Source organism: Phalaenopsis equestris, unplaced genomic scaffold, assembly GCF_001263595.1.
Source record: "Phalaenopsis equestris unplaced genomic scaffold, ASM126359v1 Scaffold233139, whole genome shotgun sequence".
Taxonomy (NCBI): Eukaryota; Viridiplantae; Streptophyta; class Magnoliopsida; order Asparagales; family Orchidaceae; genus Phalaenopsis; species Phalaenopsis equestris.
Window position 1 is genome coordinate 524,668 of NW_018251092.1, and position 20,125 is coordinate 544,792.

The 20,125-nt window shown below is 34.7% G+C and overlaps 2 protein-coding genes across 2 annotated transcripts in view; one reads left to right on the top strand and one right to left on the bottom strand.

The window, feature by feature from the left end:
* LOC110038572 overlaps positions 1 to 1,553 on the top strand; it is a 1,953-nt gene extending 400 nt beyond the window's left edge. Inside the window, exons 2-3 of the mRNA XM_020743446.1 lie at positions 13 to 805; positions 874 to 1,553. Coding sequence (XP_020599105.1) covers positions 13 to 805; positions 874 to 1,358 — 1,278 coding nt within the window. The 3' untranslated portion in view covers positions 1,359 to 1,553. The remainder of the gene's footprint in view (positions 1 to 12; positions 806 to 873) is intronic.
* Positions 1,554 to 10,507: 8,954 nt separating this feature from the next.
* Positions 10,508 to 20,125, bottom strand: part of LOC110038578 (polyadenylate-binding protein 2-like) — a gene marked incomplete at its 5' end in the record, with an annotated part of 15,738 nt that continues 6,120 nt past the window's right edge. The window contains 3 exon segments of the mRNA XM_020743454.1: positions 10,508 to 10,947; positions 11,343 to 11,546; positions 13,028 to 13,207. Of these exon segments, the coding sequence (XP_020599113.1) occupies positions 10,687 to 10,947; positions 11,343 to 11,546; positions 13,028 to 13,207 (645 nt within the window).

Consider the following 20,125-nt stretch of genomic DNA (forward strand, 5'->3'; position numbering starts at 1 on the left):
TCCCACCGCGAGCCCCACCGCCGGCAGCGGCGGCGGCAGCTCATCAACCCACAAGCCTCCCTCCCCCAAATCCCCGAAACCGCCGCTAAATCAAAATTCCCCCTTTCCTACAAATCCGTAAACGGCGCATGGAATAGCCACCGCTTCCACCATCTTAACCACCACCACCACCACCAAACTCCGTCTTCTCCGTTCAACTGGAAAGAACACCCCCGGCTCATCTCTGAGGCGGCGGAGAGTGGCTGGCCACGCTTCGCCTTCTCCTCCTCCATCATCCGGCCTTCTTCCAGTCCCCTTTGGGCTTTCTGCCCCGCATGCGACGGAGGGATACAGCGTGAAGCGGCGGCGAGCGGCTGGGATCTGCCCTCCGGTTCGTCGGAGTTCATGCAGACAGTGAGACTCAACGCTGCACCGAAGAAAACCTCCGACGAGGTATCCTTCTCCTTTGTCAGAACCAGCCTCCCTCTTCCCGGCCCTGCGTTGGGCGGCAGCTCCTTTCCCCAAGAAGCCTATTTTGAAATCACCATCCTCTACCTCCAGCCACTGAAAAAGCTTCAGGAAACTTCAAGTAAGCGGGTGAAAGAACGAGAAACCGATCGATCAAAGCTTATCAGAGAGGATTCCATCAGCGCTTCAGCTCCCATGGTATTTAATCCTCAAGAACCCGCTTCCAGAACAGAAGAAAATCGAGATCTCGCAGTCTCCTTAGGTCTAACCAACAGAGCATCAATGTCGAACCAGTTCATGCCGGGTACTTTTCCGGGATCGATTGGTTTCCATTCCAACGGCTCCGTTTACCTTGATGGTAAGTTATAAAGTTGATTACAGTTTCGAGTTTAGGAAATAGTTTCTGACAGGATTATTTCATCACAGGAAGAAAACTGGTTTTCGAATCGGAGAAAGCAGAGTGGGCGGATGTGAACAGAGTGATAGGTTGCGGATTTGCGCCGAGGAAGAAGAAGGTTTTCTTCACCGTTGATTCTCAGCTGGTTCATGCCATACGCTGTAGCTCAGAGGTATATAGCAGTCCACTGTATCCCGTCTTGGCAGCCGATGCAGACGCCATGATTCTCGTAAATCTGGGCCAAGCACCATTCAAGTACGCGCCTGCAAACGCTGCGAGAACGCAAAATCCCTGCTTTATTCGGATTACTTCCGGCGGGCGGTCGTTGTCGGGCTCCATTGAAAGCGGCGAGCTTGCTGCAGGTCGTGCGGATGCAGAGTGGACTGAAAATGAAAAAAGAAGTAAGAAACAGGACCACAACTACTACAGTAGCAGTAGTAAGAAGAGCAACGGGTATTTGGACGACGGCATTGAAGCCGAGTCGGATCTGTTTGAGATTTCACTTCAGAGATGAAAGTACGTAGGAAAGTTATAAGATTTTCCATTTGGGAAGAAGAAGAGGAGGATTTGAAACTGCTGCAAAATAAAAAAGCATTTTTTTTCTTCTTTTTCGAGATACAGAGTTGTTTGATTGCTTTATATGTTGGGGTGGGTTTAGTGAAGGATTTGTACAGATTTACGGCGTACATGGAATGTAAGAATGATAGAGATAGAGTTGAGAAATTGAAGTTCAGTACATTTACTGTCTGTTCATGATCTGATTTGTCTATCTTATGATGATTTCCCAAAAAAAACAAAAATTCACATATATAAAAAAAAAAGCAAATTACTGCCTGCTCAAATCTATGAACTAGATTTTGACTGTCATCAACAAATATATATTGCATTCTTTCTGAGTCAGAGACCACAAACTACAATGAGGAAGCCAATCAAACAAAATACATTGATAGAAGATAGTGTAAGAGAACAATAGAATGTAAATGAAGAAAGCGGGAGCAATCGAGCTCTCAACAAAAATCACAAAGAACAAGTCCTTGGCAATATATGGAGGACTCGTTTTCTTTTTTTTTCCAAAAAAAACTTTGATTGTATCCTGAACGTAGATTGGTTAGGATCGTGCACCGCATGCATCTTTACATGCGGTGTATGTATGCAATAATTTTTCCCTCCTCAGAGGCAATTCTGTCATTTAAGGGGAGCGAAACTGCGGATCGCGGCGGAGCAAGCACAGAATAAAAACGAGGGCGCGTTTAATTAAACACATTCGTGTCATGGCAAACAATGGATCGCCGCGAGGGTGCGTTTAATTAAACACATTCGTGTCATGGCAAACAAACACGAGTAATCACATTAGTTTTGAAATGGTTGTGATTTTTTTTTTCTTGGTCATTTTTTAAAAGGTGGTTCTGAGTAATCACATTTTGGTGGTGCGGTAAAAAATCAGTATTAGATTAGTTTTGAAATGGTTTTGTGATTTTTTTTTTTCTTGGTCATTTTTTAAAAGGTGGTTCTAGAGATGCAACTTATGATTGGTCATTGATTTCAAAAATGATTTTTATTTTTATTTTTATTTTAATGCATTTCATTATTATTTTAGATTATAAAATTAGATAGGATGTTGATCTGAAATAAAAGAACTTGTTTGAGATAATAATGTTGTAATAGTAACATTTTACTAATTTAATATATAATATTTTAATTCATAACATTTTAATTTTTGAATATTTTGATTATAATTTTAAATAAAAAAATTTATGATATTATATTGCAATTATTTGTTAATTTTTAATCTAATAATTTTGTTTTCAGTCATCATCATTTTTTAAAAAAAAAAATACAAAATTGATTAATACTATAAGTGATAGATTTTTTCAAAACTTTAATCAAATTCATCGATTAATTCTTTATTTTCAAAAATGATCTAGAATTTGATTAATACTTGACTTTATTATTTCCTTTCATAATTTGTCTTAAAAAAATGTGTCTTTTCTCTTAAATATTGAGCTATAAACAATAAATATTTATCAAAAAAAATATGATGCATTCGTGTCAAGTGGGCTCCATCATTTTTAACACCGGCTAATACCAGTGTATTACGGTTGAACCCACTTGACACGTGGCGCCCCACAATTATACTCCAAACGCAAACTGCGTTCGGAGTCCTGATGTAATATTCTCTCACAATTTACATGTTAAACTTTATGCATGAAAAACTAATATTGTTTATGTAACATCAAAGAGTTTGAGTGGCCTTTTATGTAAAAATGAAAGGTTAGATCTTAGATATGTAAATATATAAAATTTGTGTGGCATGTGTAAATGCTGCCATATAAAAATAGTTCTAGAGAGGCATATAGGGCTTACCAGCCATCTGCGTGGCAAAGCTCTTGCCACATTGATTTCTTAAATGCTCTATTAAAGGAGCTTAGTCAGAGATAGAGAAAATTTAGCCACAAATTTGTGTGGCATGTGTAAATGCCGCCATATAAAAATAGTTCTAGAGAGGCATATAAGGCTTACCAGCCATCTGCGTGGCAAAGCTCTTGCCACATTGATTTCTTAAATGCTCTATTAAAGGAGCTTAGTCAGAGATAGAGAAAATTTAGCCACAATTAATTTTATAGGATACTCAACAATGATGAATGAGAATTCATTCTCATCTACCATTATTAGTCTAGATTTGGTGTAATGTTATATTCATTATGAGAATCATGCTTTTTTTTTTGTTGATAATTTATGTAAATAAAAAAGTGAATCTTATATTAAGCTGTATTTTAGATAAAAAAGAATAAAAATATCATTTTGCATTAGAATATTTTAGGAGTGAATGATACTCATGAATTTATTTAAGATGAAGCTATATTTGTATTCTAATGAGGCCTAATATATTTTAAAATTTTCAAATAATACCATAAAAATATACTAACTAATGACCTAAGATTTAATATTTGAGTACATCTTTTAAATCTTAAATGGGTTGGTACATTCTTTGGAAATTAAGAGTCTAGACTAAAGTATATTACAAAGCGAAAAGGATGTAATAATGTGCAAAAAAAAAAAAAAAGACTGTGTTGAAAGATGTAATTGGCATATCTTCTAATTAAAATCTCAATAAAAATAAAAATTCGTTAGGGAAAAATAATTGTTATTACAAATAAATATAAAAAAAAATCTTAACTGACAAAAAAATCCCTAAATATGGACATAAAAAATAGTCGTATGACGCAAAGGTCAAAAAATTATGATAGATATAGCTTCAGTAAAAGTGGGACGCTCGCTGAGCTCTCTAATTATGGTCCAAAAAGATGAGCCTAAAAATAAGGCACAGAAGAAATGGTCTTGGGCCCAATAGAAATTAACCTATCACAAAAAGGTTCATATCATTTAGCATGTGGTGCAGACATGATTGAATCTCAAAAGTAACAATTAAAGCACTTGAAATTAGCATCATGATATGGAAGAAGATAGCATATAATAGTAGGTGTAGCACCCAAAAAAAAATTCTTTGCTAATTGCTAAAGAATGTATTCATTTCATCATTCTACATTGTAGCATTCTTCCATCTAAGCAACTTTTATTTGACTTACCATTTAATACACTGAGTGAGACATTTAGGCTCCAAGAGCATTGCTTCGTGAATTTTATTGTTGCTTTCCTTCAAGATGTTGGTAATGAGGATGCCAACAAGTAACACATAAAACTTGTAGGTCATACAATTATTGTCGTAATTGTCTATATATGAAAGCACTAAGTATTGAAGGGAAAGGGGGAGCCAAATAGAAGAATACTAAGAATGAGCCACATAATAAGAGCATTCGAATTGTTGTATGTTTTCTAATAGAAAATAGAGAATCCACAAATGGTGCTTGCTTATCGCCTTCTTACACAAAGTCAGGGGTGTTTTAGGATTTATCTTTTGTAATAAATCAATTCATACCAATTAAATTTTGGAATTATACAAAATAAATTATTCTTAGCATCATTCAAGGAGGCAATCCTTGTAGTTTCACCAAGATTTTTTTTCCCCCACTAAAAATAGTTGTGATTGAAATTTTATTTTAATACTTAAAAAACTCCTAAAGAGTCATATGTGAGTTTCAAAAACTATCATGGATAATCCTATATAAAAAAAAGATTAGATGGTATTTTAAATAAGTGAAAGGTATATTCTTGATGAATTGTATCTTAAAACGGACACTAATTTAGTGAAAGATAAAATTAAAATTCATTACTTAATATTTGTAATAAAATTGATCTAATTTTTTGATAATATTATAAGAAGCTTTTAAGTTAGTCAAATATTATAATATTTGTTGCATAGAAAACCCCATAGAGGAGCCTAATGAGAATTATTAGACTTTTTCCACCATGAAGAAATAAGAGGGTTAAGTTGATGAAAATAATCTAAATTCTCTTCATTTTTCAAGTGATATTCAGATGGGACGGGGACAAGAAGCCTAGGTTTTTCTTTTTTTTGTAAGCCTAATAGCCTTTACAAAGGAGTTATAAGTAACTTCCTCGTAGCTCCATTATCATAAAGGAATCTATTCATCAAGATATTGAATTTTTAACAACAACCATAGGTGTGCAAATAGATATAAACTATTAAGTGATGTAATTATACAAAAAAGCTTTAAAGTGCTAAACCCACTGATACAAAGTTAACCAAAACCAAATTAAATAAATATTATTATTGAAAGCAAATAGGCAGTTACAATTAAACACACTTTAAAGGGAAAATAAAACACACACGTATTCAAACTCATATTAGGGCAGATCCCGGGTGATGTGGTGATGGTTAGAAGGCCTGACGAGGTAGCAACAAGGTAGGGGAGTGGTTGGAACAACAGGGCAACAAGGGGCGGAAACTCAAACAACAACAATTGGTTGTTAAGGCAGTTGAACAGTAGGAAAACAATAAGGGGAGGAGTTGTGACAATGGAAGCAAGCTGAAATGAGGGAAATAGTTGTACGGGTGGCTAGAACATCAGAAAATATCTCGTGTGGCTACTTCCGTGACGTGACAACAAGTGGGGATGACGACAGTAGTGGTAGTGAAGGTGTAGGACTACAATTAAAGAAGGACTATTCAAGGGCTGCAGCAGTGAAAATGATGGCTAGATTGCAAGGAACTATAAGAAGATAGCAATGAGACTGATTTCAAGGCGGTTACAACAAGTAGGAAGGCATGGTAGTAAATAGAAAGGGAGGTAGAAAGGAGTTCGGAAAATAATCACCACCTAGAAACCAAGATTTAGTTGAAACAACACTTGAAACCCTAGGATGCAGCCCTCAAATGAAAGAAGAAATGTCGATCGTTGTCCCGATACAAAACACACAAAAAACTAACCGTAAACTCCCATGGAAATGAATTTATAATAATATGATAGCTAGGATTCGACCCATTAACTGGTCAGCACTTCTATAGTAGAGAAAGATCAGACCATTTCAGTCCAGGCAAGCAAGCGAGTTACAGGAGTCGCAATGCTGTAGAAGTATTGTAGCAATGATTGCAAAACCTTCTCTTAGGTTGCTCCCGCATCAGTTTAATGAAAGAAAATAGTCAATATCTTTATCTCATAATTTAACAGCTTAATTTATCAAAATGAGGTTAACAATCAGCCATCATAAGTCAGTATTTGATACAAGTATCCCCTCAAAAAGGAATTAAATAATATTAACTTTAAACCTACATAACATGGAAAAATTATGGGCTTTAGTTAAATTTATAAAGAAGAAACTATAGTTTATTTATTCAAATTGACTCAAGCAAAATTAGACCTTGAATTTTAGAAGAGGGTTAATAGAGAACATTAGTAGATAAAAGTTAGAATCAGTTTATAACACTCATTGTTTATATTAGAAAAATTACTAATGATAGCAAATAAATACAAAGATGAAGGGTAACCCAACCTCCAATCATAATTAGTTGATTGAAAGTAATTATAGAGTTAACCATTCATAATAACATAATAAAGTATGAAGGAGATGGTGGTAGATAACCACTTCATAAACAATGGAAGAGAAAACAATAAGAGAAAGTGTATGGAAAAAAAATATTTATATTAACTTAATTAAATATTTTTTAAGGCTCACTCAAGAACAAAAAAAAAATATGCATAATTCTGGTTTTAAAACATTTAGAATCTAAATAATAAGTTTTGTATTAGAATTATCTAAAACTTTTGTGCTTTTCCATAAAGGCATCAAAGTTAGGTTGATGATTTGAGATGTAAACTTTTTTATTCTACTGACCAAGTGTTCAATGATGTACTTATGAATAGTATTACACAAAGATACAAATCCAAAATCATAGATTTCATTAATAGCGAGATTCTTATAGATGATTGTAATGGTCAGGTCTTTAATATAAATTTTCATTCTACTATTTTTTACTGAAATATTAAACTAGTTTAGTGAAATGAGGGCTAAGAATATCTAAAAAATTCTTGTAGTTAAGGAGATCTGGCTAATGGTTAGGTCATGTCCAACCCTAGATCTCCCTTTGAGGATTGAAACTACATTCTGTTAAGGTGAAACAAACCGGACATATAACCACCTGAGAAAGTTTGATTAATGTTTCTATATGTACTCTACGGTATTTAGTAAAGTTCTATATAAATTATTAGTTAAAGGATGGATAAAAACCAAGAATAGGTCAAGATGACTTAATTTGGATAGATTTTATTAGTCCTAAAATGTAGTCTTAATGAAAGAGACTAAGGGTGCAATTAAAAGCTAGAATGACTTTATAATGTTATGGAATTAGTGGAGATTAAATTTGGATTATGTAGTGGAGATCCAAGCTTATTAATGGATATCATATAAGGAGGGCCAAACCTAGATTAGGAGTGACAATATTTTGGCCAATTTCAAAAGGGCTTTAGATTCTATTTAGGAGTTTGGGACTTCAGGAAATATTTCAAGCTTATATTATGAAAATAGAAGAATTTTTTATGATAGATTAAGTGAGGGATCATGAAGATAAATAAGATTGCTCGAGTCTTCCTCTAATAAGAAACCAAATAAGAGGAGATCAACCACCAAGCTCCCAACCAAAGATTAACTCTATAAATTCTTTTAAATAAAAGAAATTAGTTTCTCATCCATTTTAACAATAATTAATATATTATGTTAAAAATTATAAATAAACAAATGGAGAGATAAATTAAATTATAAATAAAAAAGTAAAATAAAATAACTCCAATTTAACTCCAATTCTCTCCCAATAATGGGTGGCCAACCCAAATATTTTATAAATAAGCCTAAATTTATTCATAATAAAGGAAAAAAAATTCATATTAAAGTTATTAATTAAAGGTTAAAATTAAAAAAAATATATATTAAACTCTTAATATTAAATTTTTAAATACATTTTTTGAGTTTCATATTAAATCTCTTTATCCATGCATGATAATAATATCTCTTAATCCCATATTCTAGATCTTGATCTTGATCATATAGTGAAGCTTTCAAATTAGCTTGATGTTCTACATCAGCCACTTTGGCCCCATTTAAACACTACTATAAAAATCAAAGTCTATCTTTACTTTAGGCCTAGTACAAATTTTATAAACCCTCGTTAGTGGCTCACATGCCTTCAATGAATGGCATATGCTCTGACATGATTAAGTGCTTCTGATTATTAGTGTCATTAATACACACCTTTTCTTAAGAATATGGTCCCTCTCTGAGATTACTAGCTGGGGTACCAGTAATCGATAAGCCAATCCCATGCCTAAGAGTTAGCTACATGACTACATTTAGATGTCAACGCTTCTACATACAACTTAAATATTAAATTAGTAAGTCCAAGATCTAAGATTTCTAAGAAAAATGAATGAACCGCATGCTATGATGTACAACTTATTATAATTTGTGAACAATTATCTGTTTTTATAATTACAAGCCAACATGTAATCACATTCTTTATATTCTTCACAAAATTTATTATAATTTTGTGAAGAATATAATATGTTATTAAGGATGCTAGCCATATCAACAGGCCTCTTTGGATCAATAACAAAATCATTTCTTCTGATACAAATGGGGACTTGACACCATCAATTAACATTTATCATTCTTCTTTTGATGGGGTTATGTTTGTATAATAGAAATGGGAGTGGCATACAATAGGAGTCCGATCTAGGCCTGTCAAAAAAGCTCGTTGTTCATGAACAGCTCGTGTTCGGCTCGTGTAACGTTTACACGAACAAGTTTTTAAAGTTCGAATTGCAAACAAGCCGAACATGAACAACTTTTTATTAGCTTGTGTTCGACTCGTTTTAGCTCAAAATGAAAAAAAAAAGATATAATTATTTATATAATAATATATTACACACATTAATATAAGAATATATTATATATATTTATATTTAAATTTAAATTGTAACTGCTCTTGTTGTAATGTAGTTCTCCATCTTATTTTGCATACATTTGGTTCAAGTTTGAATCCAGCACTTTACATCTATTTTTTCAACTTAATTTTAACGAGACAATTTCGAGCCGAACAAAAGCCTAACACAAACACGAATATTTAAATCGAGTCAAACACAAACACACTGTTCATGAGCTGTTTTCGAACACAAACAATTTCGAACCAGCCGAACGCGAGTCAAGCCTGAGCTCGCTCAAACTCGGCCCATTTACGGCCCTAGTCCGATCCTCATGTTTTCAACATATGTTGGGTGATTCGTAGGTAAAAGTGATTAATACATTAATACATAGCAATTGGGTAGTAAATATGCGTAAATCTCCGAAAAAATAGATATATTCCTCCATTAATCCTCTTATCATACGAGATAGACACTGGTGATAGGTAAGGTAGCACGGCCCAACGAGCTCAGAAGAAGAGGATCAAGATATTGTTCAACTTTGAGGCGCTAAGTCGGATATTACAAAAAAACAAAAATAAAAAAACAATGAAAACTAATTCTTTGGATTCCATTTGTCATTTTTCATACAAGGACTTCATAATCACAACTAGGGCTATCAAAACAGCCCGTTGTTCGCGAACAACTCATGTTCTGCTTGTTAAAAAGCTCGTGTTCGGCTCGTTTTGACTCAAAATACTACTAATCAATTATATATATAACTTTGATGAGTAGCATTTTCTAAAAATTTAATTGACTACAAAGCTTCAAAAATTTATAATTATTTAAAAGTATTAATAAAAAAAATAGAATAAAAATTACATTTTCTAAAAATTTAATCCAACAGACCGAAAATTCTATTAATAGCTGAAAGGGAAGCATAAAACAAACACAAGTATTTCCCCAATCCTTATCATCTTATGGCTACGTGATTAGGGTTGTCAAAATGACACTTTATTCGTTAACGGCTCGTGTTCGACTCGCTAAGTAAACGAGCCAAACACGAACACACTTTTAGAGCTCAAAATACAAATGAGCCACCCCTAATCGCAACATTATTAAATAAGAAAAATAATTGTGAAAACAAAACATTGCAAAAGATTAACATTTCCGAAACAGAATCTTCCAAATTCTCCCTTTTTATTTTTAAATTGACGTGTTTCTTGATCCAACAGACCGAAAATTCTATTAATAGCTGAAAGGGAAGCATAAAACAAACACAAAAACCAGACAGAAGTATAAAACACGCCAAAAACAGTACTACATTAACCAAATTCTAAAACGTGACAAATAAATGTCAAGTTTTTAAACAGTCTCATAAAATAAACCACCAAGAAATCCACAGGCGAAAAAAAAAATAATAAGTCACATCCAGCACAGAATTCAGGTACAGAGTTGACAAATTCACCCTTAATAAAAAACAAAACCAGTTATAAATCATGAACTAACAATAGTTAACAATTAATAACGTCAGGGACCAAAGCCATCATTCAGAGATAAAGCAGCCAACTGATCAGAGGGCACATTACCTGATTGCTGCTGTTGCTGCTGTTGCTGGGCAACATTTCTCAAGACTTCCATGGCTTCAGCAACTTTGGCTTTCAGAGCATCAGGTGATTCCAACAAATGCAGCACCTCGGTTTGGTCCATTTCCAGCAGCATCCCCGTCACTTTTGCCGCATAGTCACGTTCCAGTTGCTCGACGAGCGGGTACAGGCTTTCACCCAGCATCTGTATGAGCCATTAAAAAAATGAAAATATTTATATTATACATACCACTCCATTCATGTGTAATTTACATATCTAACATCTGCACTCCAACGCATGCCACGTTGCCTATAAATGAAAATCTGTATTTTATTTTTTAAAAGTTGAAATGGTAGTGTCATATGAAGGATTTGGGTGGTATAATTATAAAAAAGTAAGATGTCAGATATGTAAATACATAGGAATTTGGTGGCAAGTAGGTATGTAAATGCCTCTTGAAATATAACAAATGAGATAAAATGTGCAGGAAAAGTGTAGATGGAAACTGAAGCTTTGATTGACTTGAGCTCACAGCGTAGATGGAAACTGAAGCTTTGATTGACTTGAGCTCGTAAATTCAGTAATGGAATGAATGATACCGTTCTCTGCTGCTCAGGTGCAGCATTTGCGAGAGCAGAAGCCAATGTACCGATGGGAATAGGCTGCGATAAGGTCGTGTCTCTGATGGACATGCCGCCCATGTCGTAAGGGACGGAGAGCATTCCTCCAGGAACAGCAGGCATTGGCATATCGGGCATACTGCGGCCCGAAGGATAACGATAGACTCGTCCCCTAGGAAGCATCTGTGGTAAATCCAACGAATGCAAGAATACAGGTTAAAATCCCAAAAATGTGCAATGGACTGCTTATATTGTCGAATTAGGTGAGGTGTATACTTGAGTCCATTTGGTGAACACTTTTAATTTTAGTTTTCTATTTTTTTTATCTTAATTGGAAATAAAAAATATTTGACATAAAGCTCATTTGACACATTTTTTTTTATTTTTGTTTTTCGTTTTTACTTCTGTTATTGAAAACATGTTTGGATAGTATAATTGTTGTGTTTTTTATTTTTTGTATATTAGATTTGTTTTTAAAAAAACTCAAAACTTCTGAAAGATATTTAGACTGTTTTTATAAACAACTATCACAACCAAACATACTTTCATTCAAATCAAACATAAATAAAACAAAATAAAAACAAGAAATAGAAAACAAAAAAACAAAAGTGATCTCAAACGAGGCCTTAAGATATGATTGTTTTTGGAAACACTCAAATAAACATGTTTTTAAAACCCAAGTATGAAATTAAAATCAAAAACAAAAAATAAAATTCATCCCAAACAAACCCCAAGACATAATATGTGTGTGGGCACATATGCATGTATGCTTATGCATATAATGAGATGATTCCAAGTTGAATCCTATTAATTTCAACCGAGCATTTTCAAATGAAGCAAATCAATTTTAATGTTTACTAGATTTTATATCAAGTATTTCGGGTGATAACTGAATCCTATATTTAATAGTACATTGTGGAAGTCAATATTAGATAAAAAAAAAAAAAGTCTGTGACCCTGAACAATGGTAAAAGCCCAACAGGCCCACCCTGACTAAATGCCCTTCTTGTCTTCCTTTAAAACAGTTTCATAACTGCACTAACTGGTGCCTCATGATTTCAATTGGCAGCCTTCCTCTATCAAACAAATAGAATGAGATAATAAGCATTAGCAGATTAGTCCCAATGAATTAATATATAGCCTTGAACATTTTTATAGGCATTAAAATAGTTCAAACATAAGTTGCGAAAAAAAAAAAATAACTAAGACGTAAAAATAAACTTTCACGATCCATCCAATTTTAGTCGTGAAGCTTTATGGCACCTGAGATAGAACCAAACCACAAAACACTAACAAAGCAAAACATGATACAGCTGGTCAGCTGCTAATGATCAAAATAAATCAACTAGAGTAGTCAGAATACTGAAAGTTAGCGCAGTCAAGTAAAATATTTAGCAAAGATTTACATACATACCACACAATTCTTATACATTTACATATTTAACACCCAAAGTTTGATATTTACACTTATAAACACCTTGGTGTCATAAACCTATTCATCAAAAAGCATATTTCACTTTTAAAAATGTATTGATAGTGGTATTTTTAATGTGGTTAAAGATTTATGTGATATGCATGTACATATGAGTAACACGAGAATTGTGTAAAAACACGAGAATTGTGTGGTATGTAAACGGCTTAAATATTTAAGCATAACTACCCACCTGTTGCTGAAGTAGAGGCATTGGCTGCTGACTCTGTTGCATGGGTCCCGCCCCAGCTCGCCTACCCGCTGGTCGTTGGGTCTGTTGACCGGGCTGTACCAAGGGAACGAAAAAATTTGGCATTGGAGCTCCAGCAGGCCGCATCCCAGGAACAAGCTGCTGTTGGTATCCAAATCCAGGCTGCGAGTATACAGATCAGTAGATATTAATTTCTAGTGCTGAACAAAGAATTAATCATTGTAGAAGATCGAAGCACAATAGTATACAGTTTCAGTTGATTTAAAACCATAAAAAGATTTTTGCAGTTTTTCAACATGATTTCTATCATAAAAGAGAAGTAAATAATGTAGAAAATTAAAACAAAGAAAATGTTTAGCATTGCACGTAACATGCAGGAAAAAAATATATATAAGCTACTTATGGCATGCAGGAAAAAAATATGAGCAAAATGGATGAGGTAAAGCGAAAAATATAAAAAAATGAACTTAATATGAATATAGAACAAACATTTAGCATTAAGCACATGCCACCTCTGAAGCCATTTAGAAAAAGACAATTGCAAAAAAACAGCTAAAACGTCTCACAGGCACTTCTCATATTAAAATTAAGAAGAACTGCATACATACCACTCGATTCATATGTATTTACATATCTAACACTTATGCTTCAATTTTTATATATAAGTCACCGTTCCTATGCATAAAAAAGTGTGTTTTGCTATTTAAATATTTAAATAGTGGTATTGTTGATGTGATATGAAAGATTTAAGTGGCATAAATGTAAAAGTTTAGGTATTAAATATGTAAATACATAAGAATTAAGTGGTATGTATGTAAATGCCCCTAAAAGTTATCTGTAAGCTCTACATGATCATTCATCCTGATTACGTAAAGGATTTAAAAACAACAGGGGTGTAAGTTGCTTTACTTGAATTTAAACTATGTTCTTCTAAGTTGGAAAAGATGCGTGAACTGCATCTGCATGTAGAACGGATTAAACATAACATGGGAAGGTACTGTAAACTTTGCTAGGGAGAAAATAAAGGTGACGGGTACCATTCAACATCATTCTACTGGTGGAACATATCATCCACAAAGTAAAATAATAAAGTCTCTAGGAGAGCACAGCTAATTTTGAAAATTAAGATAACAAGTACAAAATGATAAAAAAAAAATGGTGCAATTTCCCTAGGATAATAGGCAGAATTTGAGACCTGGTAGACATGGCATGACAAAATTATCTTATTCCCCAAGTGAGTTTAAAACTTGTAATTGAACTTACGCATTATTATCTTAAATAAAGTACATGAGATAAATTTCTTTATACGTTTAAAAAAGAAAAAAATCATCAAGACTAACTGATAAACAAAAACTTTATATATGAATCATGAACCTCATAATAAAACAACCACGTTTCCAAGGAAAACATGGAAAAAAAGATAAACCACAAGCTTTAAACTTTCTTATAATCAAATAAGAAAGGGAAAAAGGATAAAAAATTATACACATATTACTCATAGTCATGCCAGTTTATTCGTAGAGGCTTATGCCAGTTTGATTGTGCCAATTGTCAAAAAATTAAACCGGAAATCAATAAGCTTTTTAGCCATATGGCATTCAGTTGAACAGTATATTTAGAAGAATGATAAAGTTTAGGGAAATTTTATTCAAGATAAAAGTTTGTCAATTGAGAGAATAAAAATTTAGAACAAAAGAAAAAACAGTGACATTTATGAGGTTGATTTCAGAAAAAGTAATTACTTTGAACTTCTAGCTATATAGCAAAAAAATTTTTTTTGAAACATATTGTTTGTAAAGTGTCTGCTTAAGATAAAAACGGGGAAAAAATAGATAGTAACATGTTTACTAAACAATTTCAAAGATAGCAGAAGATAACCAAATTAATTTCAACATAATGTCAAAATCCACATATATATATAGATAAATTTCTTTATACGTTTAAAAAAGAAAAAAATCATCAAGACTAACTGATAAACAAAAACTTTATATATGAATCATGAACCTCATAATAAAACAACCACGTTTCCAAGAAAAACATGGAAAAAAAGATAAACCACAAGCTTTAAACTTTCTTATAATCAAATAAGAAAGGGGAAAAGTATAAAAAATTATACACATATTACTCATAGTCATGCCAGTTTATTCATAGAGGCTTATGCCAGTTTGATTGTGCCAATTGTCGAAAAATTAAACCGGAAATCAGACGTCGCTCGCTTGCGTCGTCTTTCCCCACCCACAGTCAACGACGCTCGCTCAGAGCTCCTCGTTAGCCGTCGCGGCTCGCGCCGTCTCTCTCGTACTCGACGACGCCTCTCTCGCCCTACTCGACAGACAATTTCCCCAAAGTCTGCTCGCCTTTTTCTAGCGGCTTTTCTAGGCTTAGCAGCTCTGAAGATGACCTCGACGATCCGTTCTTATGCCACTGCACTTGCCGACGACTTTCCTATACCTACTCGTGCTCTTCTCTCAGACTCAGAGTCTGGTTTCCGCATTGGCAAGTCTTGTAATGTTCCACAATCTTTTCACGAGGCTCTCAGACTCAGAATTTGGTTTCCGCATTGACAAGTCTTGTAATGTTTCACAATCTTTCCACGAGGCTCTTGAAGGTGGTGGTGATCATACTTTTATTAAAAAATTTGGTAAAAAAAATGGGAGTCTGCTCTTATTCTCACTGAGATTAAAACAAATAATCTCGCGTCTTCTTGGTGTTTTGCTCCAGTGGGAAAATTTCTTTATGATCACCCAAAAATTGAGATCATTCGAAAACATTTTGATGCTATAAAACTATTGGGCAGTTGAAATATTGGCTTACTTGACGATCGACATATACTTATTCAACAAATGAAAATAGGAGACATTGTAATTCATCAGTGTTACTTAATATAGTTTTACCTTTCTATTTTTCTAATTTCCAGCTTCCAATAACTTTTAATGCTAACTATTCCAATATTAAATCATACTAGAATGCTTGTTAACTACACGTAAAATCCTAAAAAATAAGAAAAAATTATTGTGAAAAATAAAGAAAATGGAATGCGAGTAGATTTTAATGCAAGGCAAAGAGAAAATAACAATAATCAACTCATCATGACCACATGTCCTCCACAGATGAAATGTGATCGTACGAGGAAAAAAAAATGTAAAAGATGTCAAACTCATTTGACATGAAAGAAATCCATCAAGGGAAAAATAGAAAACTATGAAAGTTAATGGCACTCTAGTTATATATAGGTATATAGATTACATTGGTTGAATTTAAAAAGTGGTCCAAATGTTCTTTTTCTTAATTATGATATATACGTAAAAGAAAAAACCTGCATCAACACAATCACATTATGGACAAAAACTAACCTACTTATATTGGATTTCATCACTCTTAAAACAAATATAAAAATTTAAAATATATTTATACTTTATTTACAAACATCTGTAGGTAAATTTTATCATGAAAACCTGAAGGTGAATGTTTTAGATAGTTGTGAACTATAAAATCTAGGCTAAGAAAAGATTGTCAAGACAAAGCAAGAGAAGCATCCATTGAAAAAAAGTTAATCTTAACATTCAACCAAGACTATAAAATGCAACAATAAAATGTTTAAACATGAGCTAAGTTGAAGGATTAAAAGAGAGACTAAAGATAATAAGGTTATTACATAAAACGAATTAATTCAAATAATAGTCACCGGGAATTGGATGGAAATATAAGACTACAAGGAAATCCTTCCTCCCTCCACCTCAAAAAGTTTGATAAGACTCTAAAACTTCTTAATTTGCAATTCATTAATTTTCATCTCCTTAATGCAAAATTGTGTCCCTTATGCTTCATTTATACACCATACTTTCATCACTAATCTCATATTTAATAAAATTTGAGTACAGTATGGAAAATTTAAAAACTAAATTTCATCGTATTATAATAGGCCAAGCAATGCATTCTGCAAGCATCCAATTAACTGATGGTTTCAATTTATATTCAATTTCATAATATAGGTTAAATCCATAACCTAGATTAGCTTCTACATGTGTTTAATGGTTTAAGTTCAGTATTGATGATTGAAACATCAACACCCCTTTTTGCATCTCGGAAAGAGATTCTCATTTTCATCACTTCTAGACCAAATATATGACAGTTTAATATCGAATCAAAACTAGCAATAGATTTAAGTACTATCATGGCATAGATTTTTGCGTGCAATTTGTGAAAAAAAAATTGGGAAAAACAAAAAATCCTCTGAGCCTAATGAGACCATTGAATCTTCCATTGTAAAAAGATTACAAAGACCATGTTAACCATAAAATTAAAATACAAATGACCAAAGTAGTAGATGACTTTCCAAAGAAGACTAAATTCTCTAAACTAGAATATTCCTCTACTAGGCATGATCTCTATGGCAAGGGGGCATTTCTCGAGGTTAAGGATGACGATTCTTAAAAAGTATCAAATCAATGCTTAAGGAAGAAGGATAGAAATTCAGCCACCTTACACCAAACCCAATATATGGATTCTAATATCAAACCAATGCTAGCACTACATCTTTTTTTTTTTACAGATCAAGGGTTATCATAGCAGCATAAATTCCTGCCTATAGGTTATCAGAAATTAAATGAGAAAAACCAAAAACAGCCCCCATTAAAGCCTAGTGAGCCATTGTCTATAAAAATCTCCATCATTAATGAATTTAAAATAAAAAATGAAACAAAAAAGGTCCTAATGATTCTGCAAAAGACATCAAATTGTCTAAACCAGAAGAATATTCGACTATGGCAAGTTCAAAGGCCATTTCCATTGCAGATAAGATCCAAATTAGCCACAACAAGAAACGATAAAGTCCTATAAAAAATTATAAGCCAAAAGAAAAAAAATTTAAGAAAGAGAAGATGCAAAGAAATAGACTACTGCTTCTACTGACTGATCAAACGTCACTCACACCAAGACTGTTGAATAGTGCCCTAAAAGGGGCCAATGCAAGGAGGCCAAAAAAAGCTAGAAATAACCAAAAAATGAAAATACAGTGGATGTGATAGCTGTGAAAAAGGTTTCATCTTATCATGGATGGCACAAGAGAATGACAGAACATTTCAATCTAAAGTTGTAGAGAAAAAAAATCTAATATTAAATTTAGGAAAATTTAGATACATACCACACAAGTCTTTAATATATTTACATATCAAACACCAAAAGTTAAAATATTTACATAAATAATACTTTAAAGTCATAATCACAAAAAAACATATACATGAAGAAAAAAATGTTTTTTTTTTACTTTAACAAAGTTAGTATTAGTGGTATTTTAAATGTAATATTAAGGATTTGAGAACTATATAAATAAATATTAAAATTTGGGTTTAAGATACGTAAATGTTGGCATCAATTTTTGATGTCTTGAGTGTAGGGTGTCCACCTGTATGACTCGGGATAGTCTACGACCCGACCATAATATCCGATAGTTCAAACACCCACCCGGGACCTTTCGGCACGTGTTGAGGGGCACGTAGCCAAGGTCATTCTGCTAGGCTAGGGCTTTCTCTTAGGTGAAGGTCGGTCGGCATTTGGCACGTCGGACGACTCTGATTGAGCCAACGAATATTATGTGGCGCGTCGGTAAGTTTGCCCGGTTCCCCTCTCTTCCTCCTTGCCGAAAGTTCCTCACGACGCTAAGCTCCTCACTGTCGCGCCCTCCTCCGAGCTCCTCCAGCCGCCATAGGTCGGCCGCCTCTCCCTCTTCCTTTTCTTCTTCTCTTCTTGGTCGTACGCAGATTCGTCGGCCCCTCCAACACCGACGCCGAGATCCCGTCATTCGCCGGACCTCTTTCTCGCCAACCTTTTTGCCTCGCTGGCGTCGTATCTACGCCAGAGAAAATCAGTGAAGAGAACGTCGAATTTCGGACTCTCCTACGCGTCTCTTTCGCTCCCGGTGTGCACCGCCAGTGATCTAACTCTACCTCGCCGTCTTAGCTTCCCGGCAGCCGAATACTTAGCCAGAGCACTTCGACATCGTTGGACAGCGAGTGTTGCCGCTGTTCGATGAGGCGCCTGCGTCTTTTACCCCGTGGGTTATCCTCCTTTGCCGCATCGAGCAACCTCCCTCGCAAAGGTATATTTTTGGTGACATTTTTATATGCTAAATTATTATTTTTTGGGTACTTTTCATATCTCACAATCTCTTATATTTTTGTTATCTTGTGCACATTCTAAGAGATATAATGGAGCATGGATCGGACACAGAAGAGCTTGGAGCAAGCAAAGAAAACGCGTTTGCAACCGTCACGGTGGTGAGATTCCCTACCCTCTAGCCAGCCTTAGAAATAGTGGAGTAGGCGTGTGGGTTCAATCGCCCACACGGGGTGAGTGCGTCGACATGGGTCGGCGCGACAACATGCTTGCGTGATGGATCGTTGGTTTCCCCAGAGCTAGCCTTTAGGTTAGGATTTCTCGTGCGTAGCCAACACCCTTCCTAAAGCCGACTGTCTCCCCTTTGTTGTGAGCCTTAGCACAAGTCCCGATGGGTTGAAGTCCCCCACTCTCATTGCTTTGAATTCCTCAGCTTTACTTGGAGAAGTTAGGAGGTCGGACTTGACAAAGTGAGAGAAGCTTTGCAGCTGACTCGCTTTGCAAAGTCTGGAGGAGTTCGTAAAATAGAAAAATTTTGTATTTATCCTATTTAGCGATGCCGTGGAGAGTTTCCCTCTCAAAGATTCGGGGAGAAACTCCCTACATTTCCGCACCAAAGCAAAAGGCGGCGGTGCCTCACATCCAAGGGTCTAAACCTTAGGTCTCCTAGGTAAGGTAAGGCGTTAGCACAAGCCCAGTTTGCTACCTGCACGTTGGTTTGCTGCATATTGCATTTTTACTTGGTACATGTTGCATTTCACTTTGTTTCGAATGGCCGCCTAAGCCCAGATCTCACTTCGCTCGGATCGACCGCCCCGGCTCGGCGAGCATCTCACTTCGCTCTGATCGGCCGCTCCAGTCCGTCGAGCATCTCACTTCGCTCTGATCGGTCGCCCTGACCCGACAAGCATCTCACTTTGCTCTGATCGGCCGCTCCAGTTCGTCGACCAACTCACTTCACTCCGA